Source organism: Pteropus medius, unplaced genomic scaffold (assembly GCF_902729225.1).
Source record: "Pteropus medius unplaced genomic scaffold, Ma_sr-lr_union100, whole genome shotgun sequence".
NCBI classification, from domain to species: Eukaryota; Metazoa; Chordata; class Mammalia; order Chiroptera; family Pteropodidae; genus Pteropus; species Pteropus medius.
The window spans coordinates 21,278,796-21,305,349 of record NW_024349803.1 but is presented as its reverse complement, the minus strand read 5'-3'; the positions used below and the strand labels follow the sequence as shown (position 1 = coordinate 21,305,349).

Here is a 26,554-nt window from a genome sequence, read left to right as displayed (position 1 = left end):
CCCAGAGGCCTGAAGGTACATGCCAGGTCAATGGGCTGCAGAGGCCTTGAGTGCTGGCACCAGGGGTCAACAGAAGTGTGTCGTGGTGGGTCATTGGGTAGAACTGGGACAGGAACAAAGCCGGCAGATGCAGCCCCAGGCTCCAAGGGATAGCAGAGCTGCAGGCAGAAGTGGGAGTCAGACCTAGGTCCAGCTGGCCCCAGAGCTCTGTTCTTGAACGTGGAGTTGGGCGTCTGCATTTGCCGAGGGTCCGCTGCACACAGGCCTGCTGCCTGGGGAGCTGGCTGTGGCTGTGCCCTCTCAGTGGCGTCCCTGTGTCTCGGCTCCCCTGTTGTCACTTCCAGGGCCCAGGCTGAGGTGCCGGAGACAAAGACAGGATGGCTAGGGAGGGACTGCCCAGAGAGGGGGGTGGGGCTATCGGTGGCAGACCCCAGAACACCAAGGCTGGCTGCCCAGGAATGAAAACCGAGGGCTTTGGATCCCAAGAGTGGGAGTCTAGCAGGGCGAGCGGAGGCAGGAACCGGGCCATGACTGCTGCAGAATCGGGCCGTGCTAAACCATTGCAGGAGCAGCAATGATGTCGGTTCCGTGCCGTCCTCGGCTGGCCCGTGGGGACCGCCAGTCTCTCATTTAATAGATCAGGCAGCGGTTCGGAGATGGGATGACTCATAGCAGTGTCCCTGCTTTCAAGCCCTTGTGCCACCTGTCAGACCCCTGGCGTGTGACCTTGCCACCTGGAGACTCCCTCTCTCGGCAACCCCCATCCCTAGCCCCGTCACCATGCCAGGCTGCAAGGGCCACCCTAGGCCCAGCGGGGAGGGACTTCTGGGCTCCCTGAGGAGAGTTGTCAGCAGACCACATGGTCCAGCCTCAGATCTGGGCGGCTGCTGCCGTGGACCGTCCTGGGAATGACCTTGACAGGGGCGGCAGGTACCGCGACTCCATCCCCTGCCCTGAGAAGCCAGGCAGCTGCGCCCCCTGCTGGCACACGTGGGCCGGGGCGAGCTCGGCCAAGGCTTCATGCACTCAGCCTGTACGGCTGAGACTGTGGGCACCACACACCCAGGGGCGCAGTCCAAGGTCAGGAGAGGGTGTGTTTTTAATGTCCCGAAACCTGAGCAGGAGGGTGGGGCATCTGGCTTTGCCACTCACAGTCACGTGTCCTTGGCATGTCTTCTGTTTCTGAGCCTCAGGTCGCCCCACCGTGGGCACTGGGCTCCAGGCTCCTTGAATTCCCAGTGACCCCCTCCAGGCTCTGAACCCTCCTTGACCTCTGTCTCCATCTGGGGGTCTCTGTCCTGAGGCATGGCCCGGGAGCAGCGTGGCCTGGCGCCTACTGGGGACCCCTGCCCCTCGCTGTCCATACCGCCTGCCCGCTGATCGCCACTACTCTGTGGGGAGCGGCAACTTCACCACAAATTATTCTGTTCTCAGAGAAGGACAGAAAGAAAAGAGAAGCCGGGAGGGCTGGGGCGGGAGGAGAGATGGGGAGCTGGCTTTGTGCAGTGCAGTGTTTTAACCCTGGACTGCTAGGCTGGTGGGGCAGGGGCTCCCGGAAGCCCCCGTCCCCCACTTCCTCCCCCATCAGATGCGGAGGCCTTATCTCCCCACGTCTCCCTGTCACTGCCGACCTTATCTCTCCCGCCTGTCTGTCTCTCATCAGCTGCCCCTCCCATTTCCTTATCTCCCCATCACCTCCTCTCTGTCTCCCCACATCCCTCCGCTTCTGCACTGCCTGATGGCACAGGCTGGTGGCAGGAACTCGGTCATGGCAGCCAGGCCTGTGACCCCTTGTGGAGAATCCAGCTTGGGGCGTGGACCTCCTGGGGTCACCTGGATGGACCCAGTCAGGCTCAGAGCCATGCAAGGGTATATGATGCATACACACACACGCCAAGTGAGCACACACACCACACACACACACACACGCCCCAAGACCCCAGCCACGAATGAAGACACCCCTCAGGTGAAATCTGCTTCAATACATAAAAGCCCCAGGCTTTGTCTAGGAGTCCCTAACCCCCCACCCCGCCCCAACATACAGGCATGTGCACAGATGATGTGTGTTGAGCCGTAACACACATGCGCACACACACACAGATGCAGACTACCAGATTTACACCCCCACATGCGTGTACACACAGGCCCGCCCCCGAGGAGGAGGGAGGGGCAGATTCGCTCCCCCACGTGCCTTTTCTTTTCTGGTCCCCGCTCTCACATGCTGTGCCCTGAATGGCAGAGGAGCCCCTGGGGGTGCTCAGAGCTCCCGCTACAGTTTCTGCAAATGCCCTGGGGCAATGCCAGCAGAAAGGGATGCGGATGCCTGAGCCCATGTGAACGGGTGACGTGTGTGTGTGATGCACGTGTGGGTATGTAGGTGTGTGTACACGCGTGGGTGTGAGAACATCTTTGTGTTGATGTGTGTGCGTGCTGTGTGCTTACTGGCTCCATCTCCCCACTACACTCTGCCGCGTACTCGGCCCACACTTCCCCTCTGCCACTCTCAGCTACTCTGAGCTAGTCAGGGGGTTGCTGCTTATGGCCCCTCGAGGAGGAGCCCTGAGTCCTAGAGAAGGTAGTGACAACCCCATCCTCCCAACCACAACCGATACGCGCTGTGGAGCTCATGACCATGCCCTTCCTCCAAGTCCATGAGAGCACGGAACCCAGATCCCAGACCTCCGTGCTTTCTCTCAGTGGCCGAAGCCAGGAGCGGGGTGGGGGTGAGGACCGAGCTGCACCACACACAGAGAAAGCGCAGGGGCTGTGGCGTGGGAATCCGCGGCCACCCTGGCCTGACCCCTGGCTTCCGCTTCCTTCCAGATCTACAAGGACAACCGGAATCTGTTTGAGATACAGGAGAACGAGCCTCAGAAGTTGGTGGAGAAGGTGGCAGGGGACATCGAGAGCCTGCTGGACAGGAAGGTGCAGGCTCTGAAGGTAGGTGCAATGGCCAGGATTCAGGGAAGACCTGGAAAAGTAGCCTTGCGCTGTGAGAGTGATAGCCTATCCTGCCACAAACGCACGGCCCTCCTGGCCCTCTGAATTCAGACTGGGCCGCCATTGGCAGGGCTGTGCCCTCGTGGACTCTGGGCAGCTGGGGTAGGAACAGGATGGTTTTTCTGGAGTAGGCTATGTGAGGGGTGACCTGGGATCTTGGGAACCCTGTGCGGGTGTGATGGTGGGGCCCAGGCAGGCTCCACCCCTCCCTCCTGTTGGGCTTGGGTCCTCCATTCCTCTGCTGTCTTTGAGTGTGCCCTGGGTGAGCACCTGGCCAGGGTGGTGACCTGTTGATGGCTGAGAGGATGGACCGCAGGCTCTGACGGGGAGGGAGTGTGAAGGGACCCTGAAAGCCCCGTGAACAAAGCTGTGGCCGTGTGATGCTAGGGAGCCCTTGCTCTGCCCATGACTTTGAATGTTCCTCTGTCCGCTGTTGGACCTCGGTCTCGCCCTCTATACTCAGAGAGGTTATGCCTGTCGGCTCCAAGTCACTGCGGTTCTGTGAGGTGACAGAACCTGCTGGGCTGCCCTGACTGGCTCTACAAAGCCAGCTGAGCCCTGGTACTCTACCTGCACCCCTCTGCGCCACCCCCACCCCTCCGGGGAGAGCATCTGCGGAGGGGCCTGTGGAGCTGCGGTGTCCTGGGCAGGTTGTGCGGTAAACGTGGGAGGAGGTCCAAGCTGCCTCCGGATCAGAGACACAACCGTGGCTACCCCAGCCTGTGTCAAAGGGATGAGTCAAATTAAAAGGAATGAAGTACTTTACATGCAACAAAGTGGATGAACTTGAAAACATTACATTAAGAAAGAAGCAGTCACAAAAGATCACCTATTGTGTGATCCCATTTCTATGAAATGTCCAGAATAGGCAAAGCCATAGAAATGGAAAGTACATTAGTGGTTGCCTAAGGCTGGAAGGGGGGGAATAGGGAGTGTCTGCTAATGGATACAGGGTTACCTTTTGGGGTGATGAAAATATTCTAAAATTAGATTGTGGTAATGGTTGCACAACTCCGAATATGTTAAAAAACCACTGAATTGTGTACTTTATGTGGGTGAATTTTATGGTATGTAAATTATATCTCGATAAAGCTATTTAAAAAAAAAAAACAGATGAGCGAGTCCACATAAGCCACGCCCAGGCTCAGGCCAGGGTCCAGGCAGGGTCAAGTCAGGGCAGCCATGCAGACCAAACCCCCACCACAGCCAGACCCCAGGAAGGACCCCCCCTCCCTAGCACCTGGGCCCTGCTGTCCCCCCGCCTGCCTAGTAGGACCTGGGATCATGCAATGGAGAGAGGTTGGCATCCTGGGACCAGAGGCCCAAAGGAGGTGGACCCTGAGGCCTCCCGCCCACTGTGGACCCAGAGAACCCAAAGCTGGGTCTGGCCAGACCTTCGGAACTCTTAGTCACAGGTTGGGGACAGGTGGGGAAATGAACTGTCATAGGGAGAAAGCAAAGCCAAGCTTTCAGCCAGAGTAGCAGTCCCCGTCGGTCCAGCAGAGTCTCCCTGATTGTGGGAAACATCTGTTTGCTCCCGCCACCCCTCCTGCCACCCCCGCCAGCCAGCCACGTCCGCCTCTCTTACTTTTCGAACTGGCATGATCTGGACGTTTCTTCCTCCTTTTCTTTGAGAGCTTTTGTCTCTTTGTCTCTCCCTCCCTGCTTTATCTGACCCCTATTTGCCCACTACTTCCTGTTTTGCTGCGCCCACCCCCTCCACCCGCCCAGTTGCAAAGTATAAGCTGCCAGCCCTGAACTTGTATCAGAACCGTCTGATAAACATGAGAAGGAGCACCCTTCAGACTTTTAGGCCTACTACCCACCAGCTTCAGTCACCTCAGCGGGGGGGCGCTGAGTGGTGGCAGTGACAGATGCCCAGCCTGCCCTCCACACCTGGAGCTCAGGACCCCGCCCCTGCCCATCCCCTCCAAGCCCTGCAGAGCTGGGGCCCCTCCCCAGGCTTCTTTCCCCACTCCTGGAAGAATAATCAACCCTGACAGCTTGGGAGGCGGGGGAACCCAAGGCCTGGGGTCCTGATCCCAACCCTGTCCCCGTACTACATGCCGGACCGTGCCCCATGAGGCAGGGCAGGTGTCAGCCTCCTTTCTACTACTTCTGCAGCCAGCCCATGGCCTGGTACACAGTTGGCGCTAAATACAAATTATTCTCAATGGAAGAATGATGGAAAAAGACACGCAATGATCGGGCACTGACCACGTGCTGAGTCTGCCACACGGCAACCCCGTGAGGGGGGCCCACTTCACAGACGGGACACTGAGACTCAGGCCATGAATCAGGCCAGGATGTAGCAGGGCTAGGATTTGAATCCAGGTCGCTCGGACCCTAAGCTGGGCCCTTGAGTCCCCATCTTATTCCCGAGGTGAGCACAGAGCCCACAGCCCTCCCTCCCCAGCACTCTCCTGGCCAGTGAATGCCCCTACTGCCGCGCCCCCCGCTCCAGGCTGCAAGATGCTCCTGCCTGTGTCCCCAGGGGAAAGGGAGGACCATCCTCCTCCCAGCCTGGTCCTAATTGTTCAAGATGAGCTTTGGTCTTAATTACGTTTTAAATTTGCTTTTAATCAAGCCTTAGCCCTTTTCTCCTTTCCCACATTTGTTTGCAGCCTGAGTGCATATGGAGGGAGGGACGTTGAGGGTCTGGGCCCCCCACCTCCCACTCCCATAGTTCCTCACTCCCTGGACCCCATCCAGTAATCCAATTTAAATCCTCTTGCTCTGGTCTGGAATTTTAATTTGGGGCTTGCAAAGAGGGAACTGAGCAATGCAGGACAAAGTTCATTGTCTCACCTAATCAGGTCCTATCAGATGTTTGTAACGAGTTTCTCCAAGCAGCACAGGGCAGTTTATGGGGTCGAGAGTCAGGCAGGAGCAGACCAAGTCAGGGGCTTTGTCGCACAGGCAACCAGCATCCTGGGCCAGGATGGATGGGGGCTTCAGCTTTGCAGACATGAAGAGGACCTCTCTCGGAACTTCTAATACCCGGGGAGATGGGTCCTCCGGGCCTGCACTGTCAGGGTCTTGGGTCTTAGGAAGGGGAAGAAGGTGACTATGTTCTCACAGCAGACTGGAGGCAGTTGGATCCAAATCAGGACTCTCCTGTCCTCCCAGCTGGTACCTGACACACGGCCCCTCTCTCAAAGGTCATCTCTTCATGGTTGTCCTTCCTCCATCTGTTCATCAGCACTCACTAGTGGCCTACTGTGTGCAGGGTGGTGCTGGGTGCAGGGTGCCCTCATGGAGCTCTCATTCTAGCCCCATCCCAGGCCTCAGTTTCCCTCTCTGTAAAATAGGGACACGAAACTATCTCTGCCCCATGCTTCTGGTTTCACGGCTTCAGGAGCCATCGTTTATAAAGGCCACCATGAAAACAGTGTCCCTGAAGATCATGCCACCTTCAACACCATCCCTGGCACCTCTGCTGCATGGCCCAGAGGAGAGGCCATGGGAAGAGGCTCTGCCGTGGATGAGGAGTGACCCCATCGCGAGGCATTCCAGCCTCCTCTCAAGGACAAGGACAAGGACAAGGACTTTGTGGCTCCATGGGCTTAGTTCTCAGAGAATGGGAAGCACAGGGCCAGAGCAGCTAAGCCAGAGCAGGTTCTTGAGGGACATCAGTAGTGGTGAGAACGATGCTTTCGGGGAGAGCCTTTCACCTCCGACCTCAGAGAAGCTGGAGGCCGTGGAGAGGCCTGGGTGGGGATCCAGGACCTAGGGCCTCGGCCCCTGAGCTCCACCCTTCCTCCCACGCCCATGTTCTCCGTGCTCCTCCTCCGGCTCTCGCGGGGGCCAGGACCTCCGCAGATGCTGTGCCTTTGTACCTTGGCCTTCGTGCAGTGTCTGTAACCCTGCTTGCACCCTGGAGTCATCTGAGGAGTGTTTAAACCGTGATGCCCAGGCCCCATTCCAGACTGGGAAAGTCAAGTTTTGCAGGGATGGGGCTGGGCTTCCGCACTCTTCACTGCTCCACAGGTGATTCTGTGTAGATTCAGAGCTCAGGATGTTTCCCCTGAAATGGCAGAAATAATTCCTTCCCATGATTACTGGCCTCTGAGTGCCACCACGTGCCTGGCCTCAGATGAGCCAGAACATTCCAGATCTCCCCAAATCCTCCCTACAAGCGAAGGGTTACTCCTCTTATCCCCATTTTCCATTTAAGGAAACTGAGCCCCAAAGAGGATAAGCCACTGGCCTCAGGTCCCCCAGCAAAACCAGGCTTTAGATCCAGGCAGTTGGCTCCAGACCCCACACAATGCCCCCAGCACTGCCCTCCTCTGTGCTACCACTAGTGGCCACATGGAATTTGCTGTCCACAGGGAGACGAGGTTCTGGTCTCTGACAAGGCTTGCTCTGGGATGGCCTAGTGACCTTGGGCAAGTCCCTGCCCCCACAGTTTCTTCCTTGGGCAGTGGAAACAAGACACTGAGCACTCCCTCCCAGGCCACCCCCACAAGGCCCAGATGGATGGGACAGGGGGTGCAGTTGTGACCCTGGTTCTTTCTTGGGGCTCCAGTGGGCAGTGTTCCCACCATCACTGGCCTCTCTAGGGAGCAAGCATTGTTTAAAGAATAAAATTAAAAACCTTTCTACACATAGCCGCCCTGCTTTTGTGGTTAATGGCCGCTTAACCCAATTAAGCTGATGCATTCATTGTTGGCAGTGTGACCTGTCTGTTCAGGAACTGGGCTGTGGGCTGGGCGTTCAGAGGAGCAGGAGGAACGAGCCAGGGGCTTGGGCCGGGGGGCAGACACCCCTGGTCAGGAGGGAGAACACCCCAGGTGTCTCGGCGTCGGCACTGTTGACATTCTGAGCAGGTCATTCTGTGTTGCGGGAGCCGCCCTGTGCCCCGTAGGATGTAGCAGCATCTCGCTAGATGCCAGTAGCACACCACTGCCCCGAATGTCCCCTGGGGTCAAAGTCCCCCCTGGTTGAGAACCACTGGTCTAGTGGGACAGAGAGATGCAGCCATGGTGAATAGAAGTCCCACAAGCAGGGGACATCAGGGTCCTCAGAGGCATGACGGGATGGGGCGGCCCCAGCAGGAGGAAGATTCCTTCAGTTCAAGAGGGTGATAGCAAGCTTGGGGCTGCCTGGAGGAGGCAGCAAGGATTTAGGGGAAAAGTTAAATAGCGAGGCGGCTGGAGACCAGTTCGGAACGGGGTCCGCCGACGCGTTCATCGGTGGGGGTTGGACAAGCAGTTTAGCCCTGGGAGGACAAGATCATGGCTGCCACTGCCAAGGCCTGGCCCACAGTAAGAGCCTCTGAAACATTTATAGAACAGGTGCCGGAACTGTGGCTCTGGGTTCTCGCTCTCAAAGGCACAGTAATGGTAGACAGACAGGCAGAGGATTCTGCACCATTGGCCGCCGCCGCCCACCCTTCTCTGGGCAATTAAAAGGTGTGTACATGGGGCTGGCGGTGGCTTCTGCCTCCCCTCCATTAGGAACATTGAGAGATCTTGACCCTTCCACTTTCCCGCTCTTGAAAGGAGCCGCCAACACGTGGAGCCAGTTAGGCGCTCGCGTGGGCCCCCAGGGCCCCAGCAGCCTTTTCTCCCTGATTGCAGCTTTTATCACTGATTATTCCCCCCTCACCCAAACATCGTCGCTGCTTCCGGGCAAGGTGCCACTGCCACCCAGAAGAGCCGACTGGGGCCCCCAGGGAGGGGGGGGCGGGAGGAGTGTTGAATTAGTGAGTGGACATCTGTCGAATGCCTATTGTGTGGGAGCTCTTGGGACCTCCGCCTGCAGAGAGGGGCCAGCGAGTAAACAAGGGGTGGCAGGCGCGAGGAACAGACCGGGCAGCACGTGGTGGTAGAGGACAGCCACTCCTGGACAGGGTCAGAGGGAGCTCTTTGGAGGGGAGCCGCCGTCCATGCTCCATGCACAGGAAGGTCCTGGGGATCAGCATGAGCCGAACCCAGAGACCCCTCGAAGTCCTCCGGGCTGAGCTGGCAGGGCAGGGAGCTGGCCTTCCTGGGAACCAATAGGGAGACAGTGCAGGTGGGGCGTGGCGGGGCGGGGCAGGGAGACCCTGGAGGAGGACACGTTACTCCCTCCTCTTCACCCACCTGCCCCAGCAGGTGGTGGTCAGACAAGGGCTTGGCTCGGCCAGTCGGGCCTCAGGAAAGGCCAGGCCGTGAGTTTCGGGCTGGGCTCCCGTGGCCCCCGGGATTGTGCCCTTGGAGCAGGCCCCACTCCTGGCCCCTCCTCCAAGGTGCAGGGGCCCCAGGATGGGTCAGAGAGCTGTGGTGGTTCCTCAGCATCCACTAGCCAAAGGAAAGGTCTAGGGGCCTGGGGTGTGATGTCCCTGAGGCCCACAGAGCCTGGTGGGTCAACCTTACACCCACCAACCCGCCGTTGAGTTCTCCCCGGTGACTGAAGGTCAGAGGGAGAGGGATGAAGGCGGCCACATGTCCAGCCAGGAAGCTCAGCATCCTGCTTGCCCTAACCAGCATCAGCCACCTCCTGTGGGGACACCTTGGCCGAGGCACCTCAGGCCCAGGTCTCACCCCAAGAGGGCGTATCTGAGCCTCTCCTGCCTGATGGCCCCGCTCACGATGCCAGGCGCGTCCCCTGGGGGTGCCATTCGGTCTCCCCATCCTTCATGTGCTCACTCAGTCATCCAGCAAACCTCTTCACTGCCCCCAGCGTGGCCCTAGGCATGGAGCCAGTCTGCTCACTGCCAGGCAGAATTCCCATTTTACAGATGAGGAAACAGGCTCAGAAACAATGCCAGCCCAGACCACTGCCTGGCTGAGAGGAATCACGACCCCCCGTGCTTACCCCGGCGCCCAAGCCCATGTGCCTGCCTGGCCCTCCCAGAGCTCCCACGGGTTGGGAGGAGGCAGAGTGCGCCGGCTGGGACAAAGCGGAAGCCCGGGTGGGAGAGGGATAAGTGGCGGGTGCCAGGAGCGGGCAGAGCATCAGCGAGGGACCGCAGGCAGGACCTCGACTGGAGGACAATGGGGACAGCTGGAGAAGGTGGCTGGCTGGCTTAAAGAGGACTACAAATGCCAGCAGGAGCCAGCGCCCTGAGTTCCCTGCCCACCACAGGAGAGGAAATCTAGGGCATAGCGGGTGGGGTTGGCCAAATGCAGAAAACGAATCCTGGGCCCAAAGGAGACACACCAGACTACGCTCCCCAGAGAAGCCCGCGCCCAGGCAGGATCCTCTCCTGCTTTTGCCTGCCGCCCCGGGGGCCCTAGCCAGCAGTGGGGGGGGCAGGTGCTAGGAGGCGGAGTAAAAGGGCCTGCAGGTGCCACAGGGACAAACCAGTCTAATTTAGGATCAGAGAAGCGAGAGATTTAATTGAATTTTAATAGTGTCTGGCCCTTTGTTCTGAAATCCTCGTGCATGAGGGTTAGGGGAGGGTGGGGTGTATCTAAGGCAGGACAAGCCAGCAGCCCGGCCAGTCCCTATCTTCCAGGACCACAGATTTTGAGGATACAGACAATAAGCTGTGGGGTCCCACTGTGCAGAACAGCTGACATGGGAGGGGCAAGTCTAAGAAGACAGCCTGGAGGAAGCGGTATTTGAACTGAGCCTTGGAAAGCAGGTAGAATTTCCAAAGGTGGAGAAAAGGAAGAAGGAAGGCACGGAGAGTCAGCATAGGTGACGCGTCGCGAGCTGGCAGGGGAGCCTGGCAGTGCAGCCTGTGCGTCACCGCTTTCACCCAATGGGAGAAAGAATGGGGAGGAGACAAAGGCAGGGGGCAGGGCTCGCCGCCTGAGTTCTGAGGCAGGAGCTGCACATCTGGAAGGGTGGCTCCTCGTCAGGGCAGGCAGCCTGAGGAGCCGCCAGTCATCTCCCTCGCCTCATTCTCTGTGGCTTAAAATACACAGCGAGCGATGCCTCTGCTGTAGCAGCGAGCACCCGGAGAAGCGAGCCCATAGGATGCTGGTGGGAAGGCACGGAGCCGACCCAGCCTCAAGGTATTCGGGTAGCAACGAGGCCCCCTGAGGCCCCTCAAGGATCTCTCAGCTGTCTCCTCCAGGCTCACACCTGAAGGCTGACCAGCCCAAGGCACCGTGGTGACCCGGACAGGGGCCCCTGAGGTATTCCTGGAGGAGGCCAGTTGACCCTGGCTCGTCGTGGGGTACCAGGTGCCTCAGGTGCCCTTTGCTTCCTTCAGCCTGTTTTCTGAGCGCTGAGCACCGGTGTGTACAAGCCCTGTACTACAGCTCCAGGTGCAGGGGCCTCGGGAATAGATCTGGGGGGCCCCTCCTTCAAGGAGTGCAGTCTGCTCAAAGTGGCAGTGATGGGACCCATGCCACAAAGTGTGGCCTTATCACCCACCAGGTAAGGTAACTGACCAGGCCTAGAGGATCCCCAGAGGGAGTGGGGGGAGCGGTGAGAGGCAGAAGTTGCTGAAGATTTAGCCAGGCAGAGAGGGAGATGGGACCAGGCAGAGGGCGCAGCAAGGCAGAAGGCCAGAGGCAGAGAGATTGTGTGCGCGTCTGCCTGAGTGTCTGCGTGTCTGCACATGTGTGTGACGAAGCGTGTTGCCCGCGGGCCTGGCTGCAGCACACGTGCACACAGGTGCACTGGGAGGTGGGCTTGAAGCAGAGGCATGCCTGGGCCACTCCCAGTGCAGATACTGTCCCTTGGGGTCTAGATGAGACCTCGCCTGGTGACCACAGTGTACACAGTCCCGACCCTCACTGCCCCCCAAAAGAACCTCTGGGCATGGATGAGTCCCCTCAGAAAGATGCAACATGGCACATGGTGCACGTGACCAGGCCCAAAGTAAGAAGATGGCCAAGAATTAGGGGTCTCTCCATCTGCTGTGCTGCGGCCCCCCCAACCCCGGACTTGGCAAATCTCACATTCTCTGGGCCTCAGTTTCCCTACCTGTACTGTAGGAACAAGTGCAGCCTCACAGATCTGTCATCAGAGTTTATGCCCAGGCCTTGGTGACACCAATTCAGGAAGGAATGTTCGTGAGGTGTCACACGGGTGGGCCCCGTGGTCAAGACTGCCCTGTGACCCTTTAGCTCCACCCAGCATGTGGACCAACCCTGGGCTGTAGGACCTCATGTCAGCCCTCCCCACTCTGGACACCTTGTCAAGGGCCCACCCCCAGTCCCACCTCCGTGGGCCACACTGTCCAGGATGCTTGATGCTTCCTGCCTCCTGGCACAGGCGCTGGGGCCCTCGTTTGGGAGGCCGGTCACGGCTGTCGGGCCCTTTGTTCCAGCCTTCCTGTGTTTGCCCACTCTGTGCCTCGGCAAATGGGAATCACAGCATGTTTGCTGTGTCAACACCAGCTGGAACCCAGTTATCGAGATAGCTGAGGGTGTGAGGCCCCGTCCGCCAGCCACCCGGGCGCCTGGGGGTCTTGTCCCTCCGTGGGCGTTTGGAGTGGGTTGGCAAGTGGGCAGCTCCCTACCTATGACCCGGCCACTCACCCACAGGACTGCCAGGCCAATGCTAGGCAGGGGTCTGGAACCAGCAAGGACAGCCCCAGGCAGGGAGGAGGGCTCGGGTAGGGCCAGCACAGCCTCCCCTTGGCACGGCTTCAGGAACTTCCTGGCAGAAGCAGCCGTCAAACCTTTGAAGGCTAAGTTTTTGGCTCCCCCCACTCCCCGTGCAAAATCCCTTCGACTCTCTAGCCCCGGCCCTCTCCTCCTGTGTTCTCAGTCATCAGATCCAAGGAGAGGAGGCCTGAGTGGTCAGGCAGATGGACAGATGGGCAGACAGGCAGTGAGACAGGGTCAGGGCAGCAGATCAGAACTCCAGGGAGGACTCAAGGGGGCCCGACCCAGGCAAGCTGACATCCGTGTGTGAGCTGTGCAGGCATGAGCCGGGGGAGAGGGGGGAGGTGAGGGAGCCACGGCCTGGAGAGGGCACCGATGGGCAGCTTTGGGCTGCTACTGAGGAGTGGCTGCCTGAGACACAGGGGAACAGAGGCCTAGAGACGGGGAGCTATCTGCCCTGAGCCTGGAGAGAATCTAGGTCCCTGTCCTTCAGCCAAGGTTATCACCACTTGGGGACCGGGGCAGTTGGCCACATGGCAGAGCCGAGCCTCTCAATCCTATTTACATCCGAAATGAGACCCCTACGCATTTCATCAGTAGGTTTTCCAGGAATGGGTGACTCACCCAAGAGACCGAGGCCTCCGGGCATGGACTTGGCAACTGGATCGGGAGGCAGGAAGGCCGGGCGCTGTCTCAGCTCCAGCACCAGTGTGTCGGCTGCGTGGCTTCTGCTGGTGATTTCCTTTCTCTGGGTCTCAGTTTCCCTATCAATAAAATGGGGCAAGAAGGGTTCACCTGGCAGGATCACCAAGAGGATCACCTGAGCTAGAACTTGATCCACTCATAGACGCGCATGTGTTGTGTAATTATCAGTTATGCGAGAGGGTTTGGGATACAGGGAAGGCCCCCGTCACTTGACCTCACTTTGGGATTTCATGGGAAAGCATCCCAGTATCCTGGAAACACAGAAGTAGCACTGGGGCCGAGGCCGGCGGGAAGGGGAGTGCCTCTCAGAGGACAGGGAAGAGCATTCTGAGAAAGGGAACGGCATGAAGCAGGCACTGGAGGTTAGGGACGAGAATCAGGCAGAGTCCAGTGTGGCTGCAAGAGTAGAGGGGGGAGGAGAGCAGGGCTGGACCCTCCGAGTTCCAGATTGGGTGATCTGGAAGTGGGGTGATCAAAGTGGAGCCCCCATGGGTCGGGAGGAGGTCGGCACCAGGGCGGGGTCAGGGGAGAGTGACTCAGCACCAGGTGAGGCAGCAGCTGGGTTAGCTATAGCAGGCTAAGGGAGGGAGAGTCGGGACAACTGGTACTGGACAGGAAGGGGTAGGGGAAGGCGGCGCTTATGGGAACATGGGGTCTTAGCAGGCTGTGGCGTGAGAAGGCTGATCCCCAAGGAACCAACAGACTCTCAGCAAGTGGGCAGTGCCTCCTGCCTGCCTCCTACCTTCCCTCCTCAACTACTTGCTGGCCCCTCCCCCAGAGAGAACCCCTGTGAGCCTGTGGTGCAGCAGTAGGAGCTGGGACCCACTCATCCCAGTGTCCCTGTGCAAGTTTCGCATTGGTTACACCTGCCTTCCTAGGGTTCTGAGAGGCTCAAAGCTTTTCTGAGCTTGTATCATGGACCTTGACTCTGGGCACTGGGGGCCTCAGGACCTGCTGGGGGCTGGTGTTTCGATTGCTGGGCTTTGGGGTCCCAGAGCATCTTCCTGTGCACCTGTGCGAGCCAAGGAGTTTGGGGGTAGAGCACCATGGAGTGGGAGGAGTGCCCTGAGCCCATGTGCCCCCACACCCCATCAGATGGGAGGGGCCTGTCCCCAGGGCCAGCAGACGAAGTAAAGGTCATTTAAACAGGGAAAATAGATCTATCTGTGTTCAGCCAGTGGACAGTGGTGACAGCCCAGCTAATGACATGGCCACAGCTCCACTTTCCTCTGACTCCTATATTCATGTGTGGGAACCCCACCACAAGCTCGAGCCCCAACCTCAAGACACAGCTCACAGGGGAGGGGTGGAGGGGAGGAGCACACGAGAGTGTGGGCATTCTCTCTCCTGGGCACATGTGTGCCTTTATCCTGTGGAGGGTGTCTCAGTGTGAGCCTGTGTGTCCTCGTGTACATGCACACGTCTGCTCCTTCCCCCAAGGTTGAGACTCCCACGTGGCCCAGGCAGGACCAAGCCGTGTGACCAAGCAGAGTGAGAAGGCTACTGCCCCCACACCCCAGGGCCCACAGTCTCTTGGTGATGACACCGACCTTTCCGCACCAGCCGCGTGCATACCTAGGCCTCCCTTTATCAAACTTTCTTCTGCTAATCTCATCTCCCTGTGTGACTGCCATGTAATTAGCTCATTTTGCAAAATATTGCATCTGTCATATTTTCCCCCGGTTTTTTTCTTTTCGCAGGAAAGGGTAGGAGAGGGTGGAGTAGAGGAAGATTTCCAGGCCTGGGACCACCTCGTGGGTCAGCTCTGGCCCTACTCCTCCATGCACTGACACATGCACAAGGCCCCCTCGACACGCACCCCAGACCCAGGGGCTCCTGAGCAAGTGGCGGTCAGTGGGCAAGGCCTAAGGGTGTCAGGAGGAAGGGGTAGTACAGGTCTGACCGAGTCCTGTCCGGGGGGCACCTGTATGCACCGTACATTCCGAGCTGGGCTCATACTAATGAGCTACTAAGTGGCATGGCCCCTGGTGGACATGTGTCTAGTAGGCAGGCTAGGGGTGAGCAGGTAGGATGCTGGATGGTGCCAGGTGTGCAGCAAACACTCAGTTAATAGGAACCCCAGTGACCTTCATTGTCACATACCTGCCACATCTACCCGCTGGACAGCTCCACAGCGGGTGGGCTGCCCCGAGCAACCACACCCAACCAGGGTCTGGTCCAGCCATAAGGTAGGGACTGCTTGGGACAGGGGACTATGGACCGGACACATGTGGAGCCCCTAGTGGGTCACATGTGGCCCAGGCCTTGGCCCTGACCGAGCATGCCGGCTCCAGCCAGGGGCATCAGGCCTCATCCTTCTCCCAGGGAGCGGGAGGCGGGGCCAGGCAGAAGGAGCAGCAGCGGGAGCCGTGAGCACCCTGCCCCCACCCCCACCCCCACTCCCCGGATGGAAAACCGGAGGCTGCGGAGGCCTCATCTAATAGCCCTCAGTGGCTCATACCTGCGCTGCAGCCATGCACCCCGGCTCGCTGGAAGGATGGGGCTCAGAGCCCTCAGCCAGCGCGCCCTACTTTCCTTCACACACACCCCCCACTGTCCCCACTCTCTCCCTGCCATCTCTTGCTTCAACTCCCTCGGGTTGTGAATTCTCTTAAACTTTTAATTAAAAACATTCTCCTATCTCCCCCCAAGGTTTGCTTCCCTGTGATTTTCCTCTTAGGAGACATGGTAGGAAGGGGGGGATGGGCAGTGGGCAAGGAGTGGAGGTCACCCTTCCCGGATCTCCATGGGGGATGCAGAGGAACCAGGGCCTGGCTGCCCCCTGCCCCACGTCATCCTCCCTGGCTTCCTGGCTCCGTGGGGAGGCATTTCAGAAAGCTCCAACCCTGGGTGTCATGGCGCCAGGAATGGCACCAGCTCCCCAGGGCCCTGTGCTCACTCCCACCACGTCCCACAGGACCACTCACTTAGGCCGTGGCACAGGCCCATTTTCACTGGTGGCAGGGGGCCCTGCCTTCCTGTGAGAGTGCTGTTCGCTCCAGCAGCCTCGGGGTCACCCTGAGCCCATTGGTCTCAGATGGGTAAGTGTCCCTCAGGAACGCTCATCAGGCAAGATACAGTCCAGGCTTGTGTCATAGGCCTCAAGCTCATGCCTCCTATTTTGAATTCTCAATTCAGCCCAGGGGCACAAGGTCAGGTCCTGGCTCATTACATCAGAGCCCCAAGGATTCTGGGGACACAGGTCCTGACGTCAGGGAATCAGAACAGCTTCTTTAATTGTGGGACTGGAGGGGAGCCAGCCCATCCCCCTCAGGCAGTGACCTACCCCTGACCCTAGAGGAAGCTGCCACCGCATCCTCAGATTCCCATTTCAGAGTTGGAGACCACCAAATGTCTAGTTCTTCCTTGTGTCAGACCATGGTCCTTGCTGAAGCCTGAGCCCATTTGGCTTTACCACTAGAGAACTTTGGCTGAGACTTCCTTGCCCATGAGCCCTCCCTGGCCCAGGAGACAGGGACGGAGTCACCATCTCCCTGTGTTCCTGTCACCTTCCCCACTCATCTATAGGCTGGAAAGCTCCATCTCAGGGCCTCCAGGCACATCTCTGTGTCCCATCCTGAGATGCTCCCACCACAGGTTGTACCTCTCCAGCCCCCAGGAGCCAGGCCCCCTACGAACCCCCAGAGGTTCAGGAGTTCAAGCCTCCAACCAAGCGTGAGCCCGAGGGAGGAGGAGGGCCCACACCTCCACGCAGCTCACCCTCCCCAGGGCTCACCCCTTACTCCTCTGCCTTGTTCCCCAACTCCAGCTGCAGCAGTGGGCAGGGGACACAGCTGGCCCTCATGGGAGCATCAAAATGACCCAGAGCAGGGGCTGCGATGGGGGCATTGGCCCTTAGGTGCTAGAAAAAGGGCACCCCACCACTCGCCGCCTCCTGACACTCCCTGCATATGGGAGGCCACCCTGACTGGCCCTGGGAACGCTCAGGAAGACATCCCCACAGAGACAAGCGGGGCCATGGCAGGATTTGGGGAATTGGGGGAAGAGGGACAGGCAGGCCAGATAGGGGCACAGCGCAAGCAAAGGCAGGAAGGGGCTCTGGGCAGAGACTGGTTGGAGGTGGGGACAGTGCAGGGCCCAGAAAGTAGAAGTGACAGTGGGAGACCTTGAGTGCCAGACACAGGCATTAGACCCCAGGCGATGGAAGCCCTGGCTGCCTCTTGAGTCAAGCGTGAGTGTTATTCATTTTACAGACATATGTTGAGCACCAACTGTGTGCCAATGTCATGGCCTGGCCCTGTGCCCAGGCAGTGCCTACCTCTCTTACAGAAGCTCTGTGGCACCAGGAATGGCAGGTGGGGGTGATCCTAGTGGTGGGGCTTGTGCATGCCCCACAGAGCAGGGTGGTGCAGCCCATTCTGGCTAATAAATACCAGCAAAAGTATGGCCCGGGCGCCCACAGCACTAGCATCTCCGAGCTGGCTCTACAGGGCCCACTAATTTCCAAAGCTGGTATGGACAGTGATGGGGGCAGGGCCCTTCCTCCCACCGAAGCACATCTCGGTGCACCCTGAACCCCATCATGCCAGGCTCTACCCATCTCTTCATTCTCCAGTTACATACTGAGTGCCTACTATGTTCCAGGCTCTGTGTGGTTGCTGGGGACTCCACATGACAGAAACAGACCTGGTCCTGCCCTCTGGGACCTTGTGGTCCAGATGGGAGGCAAAGGGTAGACGCGTAATGCATCATGGGATGTTAGAGGGGTATCAGAGGGCAAACACAGCAAGGAGGCAAGGCGGGGTGTCAGCGGCCCTCACACCTGTACCCACAAGTGCTAACCCGGAGCCCAAGCAAGGGGGAGGCAGTGAGGGAAAGGAGATGCCCGTCCTCCTGGTTCAGGATTGAGCCCCGTCTCCCCACCTGGGACACAGCTTCCTGTGGCGTCTTCCCTCCCACTGCTCGGCCCTGTTCCTGCTGGGAGGCTGAGTAGGCAGGAGCCTCCCCCAAGCTCCACACACACCTGCCGTGCCCACCAGGGCCCGATGAGCAGTGCCTCCGAGCAGGTGGTAAGAGATGCAGGCTGGGCACAGCAGACAGCACTGGAGCTTCCTGGGTTGCCCAGCCCCAGGCCGCCCTCAGCAGCTGTTGGTGTCAGCATAAGAGAACTCCAAGGGTACCTTAGGGTTCACAGCAATGGTGGGGGGGCCCACCTAAGGCCGAAAATCAAGTGGGGTTGTGTCTGCTCATGGGGGCGTGTCTTGGGACATGCCCCATAGGCACGGCGGGGTGGCGCTTGATGGGTATGCATGGCCATGTGTAGGGCGAAGGTTCAGGCCGGGGCCCCCGGCAGCGGAGCCCGCATGCGTGGGTACGTGAGACGTGTGCGGTGTGCCAGAAGGGCCGGAAGAGCTGGGGGCAGGAAGGGGAGGGAGCGCTCCACCGCCTCAAGGATTCCGCTGCACCAGGGACCCACAGACATGCACGCGCGCACGTCCCGCCTCCCTGTCCGTAACCACACGGGCACGCCCAGGGCCCACGCCCCCACGTGAGCGCCTCCAGATCGATGTGCACGCACACATGCAGGTCGTGCGTGCATACGTGTGCACCTCGGCCCGTGCATGCCCGCGTGTGTAAATCTGTGCACCAGACGGACGTGCACGCGCACGCTCGTTCCTGGTGCAGCCCCATCGCAGCTGTCTCAGCCCTCTCCCCGCTGTCCGCGCCACTGCGCCCACAAGGGGGCAGGTCAGGAGGAATATGTCTATCTTCCAGACTGGGAATTGAGGTGCAGAAAGAACGGGGACTTGCCCACCGCGGATCAACAGCTCCCCCTGAGACCCAAGTCTTCCCAAGAGCCCATCTAAGTCTGACGTGGCCCCACGGCTTGTGTGGCGGTATCCCCCCAACTCCTCTGCAGAGCCCGTGGGGTCCAGGACAGAGGACTGGGGTTTTCAGAGTGCCCCATTCCTCTCCGCTGTCCCCTCAGCAGGACTCCCTGAGGCCCGCAGTGGGGACACTGAGTCAGCAGGCAGATCAAGCACCTCCCAACAGTGGAGCCTCCAGCTCACCATTCTAAGAGTCTGGATAGCAGAAACTTGTCCTTGGGCCTCCCGCACGAAGGTGGTCTACAGCAGAAGTAAAGGACTCAGTGGCCTCTGTCGCCAGCCCCAACACTCCTGGCTCCATCTCATCTCCCCTTGCCCTCCTAGACTCTCTCTCCTACCCTATCCCACTGACCCTGTCTCCCCTCTCTGTGCCCCTCCACACCCCCTCTACCCCCCAGGGACATTTCTGGGTTTGTTTCAGCAGCTCCTGACATTCCCAGCTGGGAAGCTGTCGGTAAGAGGCCACGCCCTCAGCCCCCACAGACCCAGCCCTGGCCTGAAGTGGGGACACCGGAGGAATCGAGAGAACCTGGCCCAGGGTGGCCAGCCTTGTAAACCAGCTTGGTGCCTGCCCCACAGTAAGCATGGCTGTGAGAGGCTAAGCGAGAAGAGGCCCAGTGCAGAATACAACCAAGCTGGGCATTAAGAGGCAGGAAACAATTGCCCAGGCAGAGAGGGCAGGAGAATGGTGTCCCAGGCAGAGGGGATGTTGTGTGCAAAAGCGTGGGAGTGTGAGAGTGTATCTGAGTGATCAGACATTTGTCGAGCCCCGTCTCGTGCATTTGAGTGTCTGCGCAACCAGATATTCATTTATTCACTTCTTTATTCACCACATAGTTACCAAGAACTTGGCACCAGGGCCACTAGGATGGAAAAATAAAACAGCATTGTCCCTGCCTCAGAGAGCATAGTCTGCTGGGAAATTACAAGACAGTACAGTGAAGTCCTCAATGAGGGCACGCAGGCACTGCAGCCAGGACTAGGCCTTATTTATCGGCATTTTTTTTTTTCATTCATCAGAGTATTTGGTACCCGGTCTTCAAAAGCCCTCATAGCTGAAAAGACCCTTAGAAGTCCAAGTCTACATCATTGTATAGACACTGAAGCTGAGGCTGTAGGCCCAGAACTCGGGTCTCCAGGAATCCTGTTTCAAGAGTGCAGTTGGACTGGATTGTCGGTAGCCAGATCCAGCCCTGGACTCACACAAGGCTCAGTCCTCTCTACACAGCACCACCTTCAGGCCAGAGGTGGAATTGCAGGCCCAGGGGTAGCGTTTTGGGCAGCCAGCCTTAGCTGGGATCCCCCGGAGTGGACCTGTGTCTTTCTCAAGCAGGCAGGGACCTCAGGCATTTCAGTTTACCACCACACAATGGCACTGTGACACTTGGCCTGCCTGCCACGCTGGGGGTGTGAAGATGGGGAGCCATCCAGGAGGCCCTTCTGCTGTGGGGGTGGGGACACAGGGCTTCCCACCAGCACAACAGCAAGGCGGCTTTCCCTCCTCCTCTCTGGCTCTCGGGCCATCCGTCACTTACAAATTCTCTTCATTTCTGTATAAAATGATTTGTTAATTTGAGTGAGTGATCGCCACTCGGCCGAGCCTCTTTGCAGGCCGGAACAGCTTGTGGGCTCCCGGAGCCCAGCGCTGCCAGCCTGGTGCTGACTTGGAGGGGTTGTTTTCGATTTAAATGTGAATTGAATGAGGAGAAAAATGTTTCTCTTGGCAATTCCATAGGAGCTCACTCTTCTGACAGATGTTGGAGTTTATTATCCCATCGGGCTGGCATTTTGTTGAACAGAATTGCTAATTATTTCAGAGGCCCGGCCACAACCGAGGAGGGGAGGCTGGCGGCGGGCGTGGCTTTGGGCGGCATCTGTCGAAAGGCAGGCACTGGGAGGATAGGCCCAGCCTGCCACCTCTGCACACCCCTCCTGGGAACCAGGGACATTTTAGGGACATTTGGGTTTCTGCTTTGTGAAGCACCCTGGAGGAGGCATTTGAGTCTGTTCTTGCCAGCGTTGCTTTGACCTTGCAGAGAAGACTCTGGAAGGTCACTTGGGGTCTTAGATTGCTTGTGTATCATGTGTCTGTAAACGGTGGGTGGGAAAAGGCTCCAGGGAGGGTGGTGTTTTCGCTGCGTGAGGCCGATGGTAAGGACTGCGCCTGGCCAGGGGCGTGCTTGCTTGGGCATGTGGAGTGTCTTCGTAACTGCGGGCTCTGCGTGGGCACATGAGGGGGTTGGAGTGACCACGTGCTGCGTCTGGGAGTCGAGAGCTGCCCGGCATGACTGCATGTGTCTGATGAGATGTCGGTGGCTGAGCTGCTCGGGCCTTTGAGGTACGGATCTAATTCATTTTTGCCCCCAGTCTCTGCACTGCACAGTGAGGGAGGCCTTGGAAAACAGATAGCCAGAGGGGACCAGACCTCAGAAAGGGCGGGCCAAGGCTGTCCAGGGTACACGCAGCCACTGTGCGGGTGCCTCAAGTTTCAAATGCACTGTGGTGAATAGACTGCGGGGATGGGTTTCCTGTGGAGATGTGGCCGTGGCAGCCAGATCCCTGTCCTCCCAGGCCATCCAGCCCAGGGACCTTAACCTCACCTGGGGCAACTTGGAGCAGGGGAGCACAGTCAGTCTCCCCGACAGCAGCAAGGATACCAAGATTCCTACAAGACGGGGTCTGAAGGCCTCCTGACTCCCCACAGCCAGGTCTGACTGACTCTGGGGGGACAGTTCCTCCTGCATTTTCCCCTGAGAACCATCCCCACTGAGAACCGCCCCCACCTATGCCCCCTTCTCATCCCACCTCTCCTTCCTGAGCCCCGAGACAGGCGGCCGGATGCCCTGACTGCCCCCAGTCCTGGCCAGCTCCAGATGCGGCCAGCTCCGGATGCGGCACCTCACTCTCTCCACCCTCGGGTGTCCTCTACTCTGTCTCCATCACCATCCTCCACCTCCGCCAGCTCCAAGCTAAACAGAAGCTCAGTCCCCTGGGTTTAACACAAAGGCGGCGGCAGCAGCTGGGTGGGATTTTATAACCCTAATTAACGCTGATCCCCTGGGGTCTTGGCTCCAGAATCCTGATGCAGGCTGAGACCTGCAGAGCACAAGGCCGGGTGGGGCCACCCTGTGCTTGGTCAGGGGAGGTGGCATCTCAGTTCACAGCAGCTGGGTCCCGGACGATGACATGGAGTCCTGTGGCCTCAGTCTCTCCCCACCCTGAATCCTAGGCTCTGGCGGCCATCCTAATGGGGGGCGATGGGGGGCTGGGAGGGGGTGCCTAGCCGCCCCCAGGCTGAGATCCGGCCAGGCATCTCTGATTGACCATGTGTCCCTCTCTCTCCTCTGGATAAAACTCCACCGCGACATCCTTCCATTAAACAGGGCATGTTCAGAAGAGAAAATTGCTACTATTTTCCCCTTTTACTTCACTGTCATCAAAAATTGATCCCATATTGCATCCTTATTTCAAAGAATGAGCTAAAAAAAATAAAATAAAATTCCCACTCCTCAGAGCAGCAGCTGCATCAAGCTTCCCATTCTACCCACCCCCACTGCACCCCCCTAAAAAAAAGAGAAAAACGTGGCCATTGGAGGGAGGACGAGACTGCTGGTCCTTCCGGGGCTGTCGGACATAGCTAGGTTCTTTGGGAGTGAGGCGGAGCGGGGCACATGTCTGTGCAGGCAGGAGGGGATTTCGATCTGGTGAAATGTGGTAGAAAATGGGGTAATTGGGGGAGGTTAATTTGGATCTAAATGGAGCGATTCGTTATCTCAATAAGAAGCCTCTCGTTTTCCAGGGAGATGGCTGTGCCTGCCAGATGCTGGCCTGCCCGTTGGCTGGGTGGTGGCTCAGAGCAGGGCCCTGCCACCCACCCTCAGTCACTCTAGCCTCACAGAGCAAGTGGGGACAGCGGGGAGGCGAAGACAAGGGTACAGGAAGGCAGAACTGAGGCTGGGGACAGCACCTGGCACGGCACCTCACAGAGCACGGAGGCCTTCTGACCCCTGTCCAGTGTTCCTTCCCACAGGTCTAGCTAGCTGCCTCCTGGAAGAGGCGGGGCGAGGAGTATAGTTTAATTTGGTTTATTTTCCAATTCATTCAGCACAGTATTGAGCAGCTCTTCATGTAGTAGAGCACAGAATGTGACAATAAGGGTGACACAAAGAGCCAAGGTAAACAGCCTCAAGACCAGGTACTTGGTTGAGTTGAGCCTCCAGGTTGACCCCGATCCTCTTGGTAGCCCAAGGGAAAAGAGAGACCCAGTGCTTTGTGTTCTGACTACAGATGAGACACTCACGATGGTGCCCCTCAGCCTCTCCTGTCTTTACTAGGAGCCGGGTCTGGGAGCTGGCACCTGGGCTCCAGTTCTGAGTGCGTCCCTATGCCCCAGGCCTCAGATCCCCAGCTGTCCTTTGCCAGGCAGGAGTTGCCAACAGTTCTGGGATTGCCGGTCACACAGATGTGGCCAACACAAGCCGCAGAGCTGCAGACCAGGGCTCAGCAGCCGAACGGTCTTAGGAGTGGGCCTGGTTCCTCCTTCTGCCAGTTTTGTGGCCTTGGGGTACACCCTTCTGAGCCTCCTTCTTCTGAAACGTGGACCAGTAGCTCCACATAAAGTCCAACCCCAGGACCTGTGGTGGCCTTAGCATGCTATGGTTCAGGGGTCCACTTCCTGGGAGATGGCATGGTAGAGAGCAGACTCCCAGACCCTCATCCCAGGTAAAGGGGTGCAGCCTGGATGGACGTGGAGATGATAGAGGTGCCCCACATAGGTAGGCACGTGCCGCAGGGCTGCTGCCCCACCCTCCCCAGCTGGTGCTGTGGCTCTGTGGCCGTTGCTAGGCACCTGGAACCCCCAGGTGGGCCCTACCTGTCGTGGAGCAGCCGCGAAGCATGGGGTGGGCACGGGGCCCAGGCAGGAGCAAGGCCGCCTCCGCCTGCCCGCCCTCCTCTCACTTGGCAGCAGCAAGCAGAAGCCATTAGCACCTGGCAGCCCGTGTCCCACAGCTCTGACAAACGCCTTAAACGTTGTCACCAAGGCTCCAGCTGTCCCGCCGGCCGCCTTTACTCCTCATAATAACCAAGTGTCGAGGCTGATTGCAGCAGCGGGATGCAGCCAGTATTCAGAGCAGCTTTTACCCTGGGCGTTTCCACCTGGCAGTTAGGCTGTGCCCACCCCACCCTCCACCTCAGGCCTTTGTCTGCCTTTCATCTCTGCCCAGGCCCTCAGCATCACCCCCGGGCCAGCCAGTGCCTGGCTGTGTGTCTCAGGCGCTGGTGGGCATCAATGGGGTGGAGTCTCAGGCATCCACACCCAGCAGAGTGACGGCCGAGTGGAAAGATCTGCCTCCGGTTCCCACTCTTCCGGGCGACTTCTGTGGGGGAGCCTCTGATTCCTCTTGGTCCAGTGTCGTCTCTGGACCTTGGCGTCCTCGTTGGTGAAATAGGAAAAACAATTGGGTATTTCATGGGGCTTAAAGGGAACCAGTGTGTGAAGCAAGGTGCACACCCTGACGGCCACCCTGCGAGCACAAACCCCCTTGGATCAGGGAGGCTCAGGAGGAGCGAAGGCGGGCCTCAGCTGCCCGCTCCCCGCAGAGAAGCCTGCTCATGCCCTGCCCTGCCGACACTCCCACTCGGAATCCCCTCCCCTCTCCGCCTGGCCTTGTCCTTCAAGTTGAGTCTGCTTTTTCCTTTTCCCAGAAGCCGTCCAGCTTGATCTAACCACACTCCTCTCCCCAAGGTTTTATGTGATCAAATGGGTCTTGGATGCTCAACATTCTCCTCCCACTGTCTGCCTTCATCCCCACTCAGCCTCCTGAGGGCAGGAATGTTCGAAGCCTCATTTTAGAGATGAAGAGATATCAAGGTTCACAGAAGGATGAGCATTAGTCACCCATGTCACACATGCAGCTTTTGGCTCTGCCCCATGGGGTGCTGTGGCCGCTGATCAGGGTAGTAAACTAAGCCCCACTCTTCCAGAGGCTCCGCCAGAGTGGGTGAGCACCCTCACCCCACCTGCTGGCCTTGAGAGCTTCCTTCCTGAGACACCCAGTTGCAAGTACCAGTGTCCATGACAAATTTGGGTGGTTGGTTGATATATGAGGTCTCTGATCACTAGATCATTTGTTTATAGATTCCCCAGCCTGCTGATGATGCCGAAGGGTGATGGGCAGAGAAAGGCAAGGACTGAGCGGTCTCTGCCCGTTCATCGGACTTTCCTCGGGGCTGCCGAGGCGATGGGGCCGGCAGTGATAGTAGCGATGATGAAGAGACATGAGGTGCCACAGCGGGGTGATAGGTATAGTAGTGAAGGGGGCGGCGGGGGTGGAGGCGATGGTGACAGTGAATGGTGACAGTAGAGGTGACATAATGGTGCTGGTGATTGTGATGATGAGGACAAAAGTAGGGGTGGTGGCGCTGGCAGTGATGATAATGAGAGTGACACTGGGGGTGATGGTGGCGGTGGCGATGGGAGTGATGGTGGTGGTGGCCATGGGAATGTTGACGGTGGTTAAGGGGGCATCAGTGATGATGGCGGAGGTGACGGTGATGGTGGCAATGGTGGTGACAGGGCTGGCAGAGCTCTCTGTGGAGGGTACCTCGTGGGGCAGTCCACCAAGCAGCCCTGCCCCACACGTGGGCTATGCCCCAGCTGGAGGCAGAACACAGTGGGGCTTGCTTGATTCTTTTTCTTTTAACCTCCGGTGAGCACAGCCTTCTGGGTAATGAGATGCAAATTGACAGAAAAGACAATGAGCCAGCCTGCGGCCGGTGGGGCAGCTTTTAGAGTCAGGCTGATTGCCTCCGTGCCAATTTGCATGGCATTAGCTGTGCACGTCTCTTGCAACGAGCCTGTGCACTTCATCAGAGGTCACCTGGATGGTTGCTTTCAACAAGGGGTGATGACCTATGATCCAGACCAGGGACAAGGGCAGGGCCACTCCAACCCTTACCTGACCTGGGCTCCCAGATGTAGCCCCAAGGAGTCCGAGCCTGTGGGGAAGGCCAGTGGATGGGTGGGGGAGCTTCATGATCAGCCAGAGCTATGCAGACAGGCCATGGTCAGCGTCCATGTGTGAAAGACCTAGGGGGTCTGGTCAGCCAGCACCATGGTTCCATCTGAGCATGTGTTGCTAAGGTGACAAACAGGCCTCAGGCAGAAGGGAGGCCTGGCCCTGGCCTGGGATGCCTCAGTACAGGTCCAGGCTCTTCCCCTAACTGGTATGTCACCTGAGTGGTCCCTCCAGACCTAGACTCCCCAACCATGCAGTGGGGCATCAGCCTCATTGTTTCCACATTGAATGTGATAGCCATCAAGCCAGGCCCTGCCTATGGTATTCTTAGTAAGAGTGACCGGGGCCAGTTCTCCGTGTCAAGGTCACACATTGCACCCTCTGAGCAAGCCTATGCTGTCACTGTCATCATCACTCAAGGCTACATGTGAAATCGTTCCTGGGGTGGGGCCCAGAGAGGCCTAGGCAGTGCAAGACCCAGGTG

The 26,554-nt window shown here is 58.5% G+C and overlaps 1 protein-coding gene across 4 annotated transcripts in view; it reads left to right on the top strand.

The window, feature by feature from the left end:
* CACNA2D2 (calcium voltage-gated channel auxiliary subunit alpha2delta 2) overlaps positions 1–26,554 on the top strand; it is a 137,458-nt gene that overhangs the window by 71,084 nt on the left and 39,820 nt on the right. For all 4 annotated transcript variants that reach the window (XM_039837863.1, XM_039837866.1, XM_039837865.1 and 1 more), the window contains exon 3: positions 2,824–2,940. In XM_039837863.1, coding sequence (XP_039693797.1) covers positions 2,824–2,940 — 117 coding nt within the window. The remainder of the gene's footprint in view (positions 1–2,823; positions 2,941–26,554) is intronic.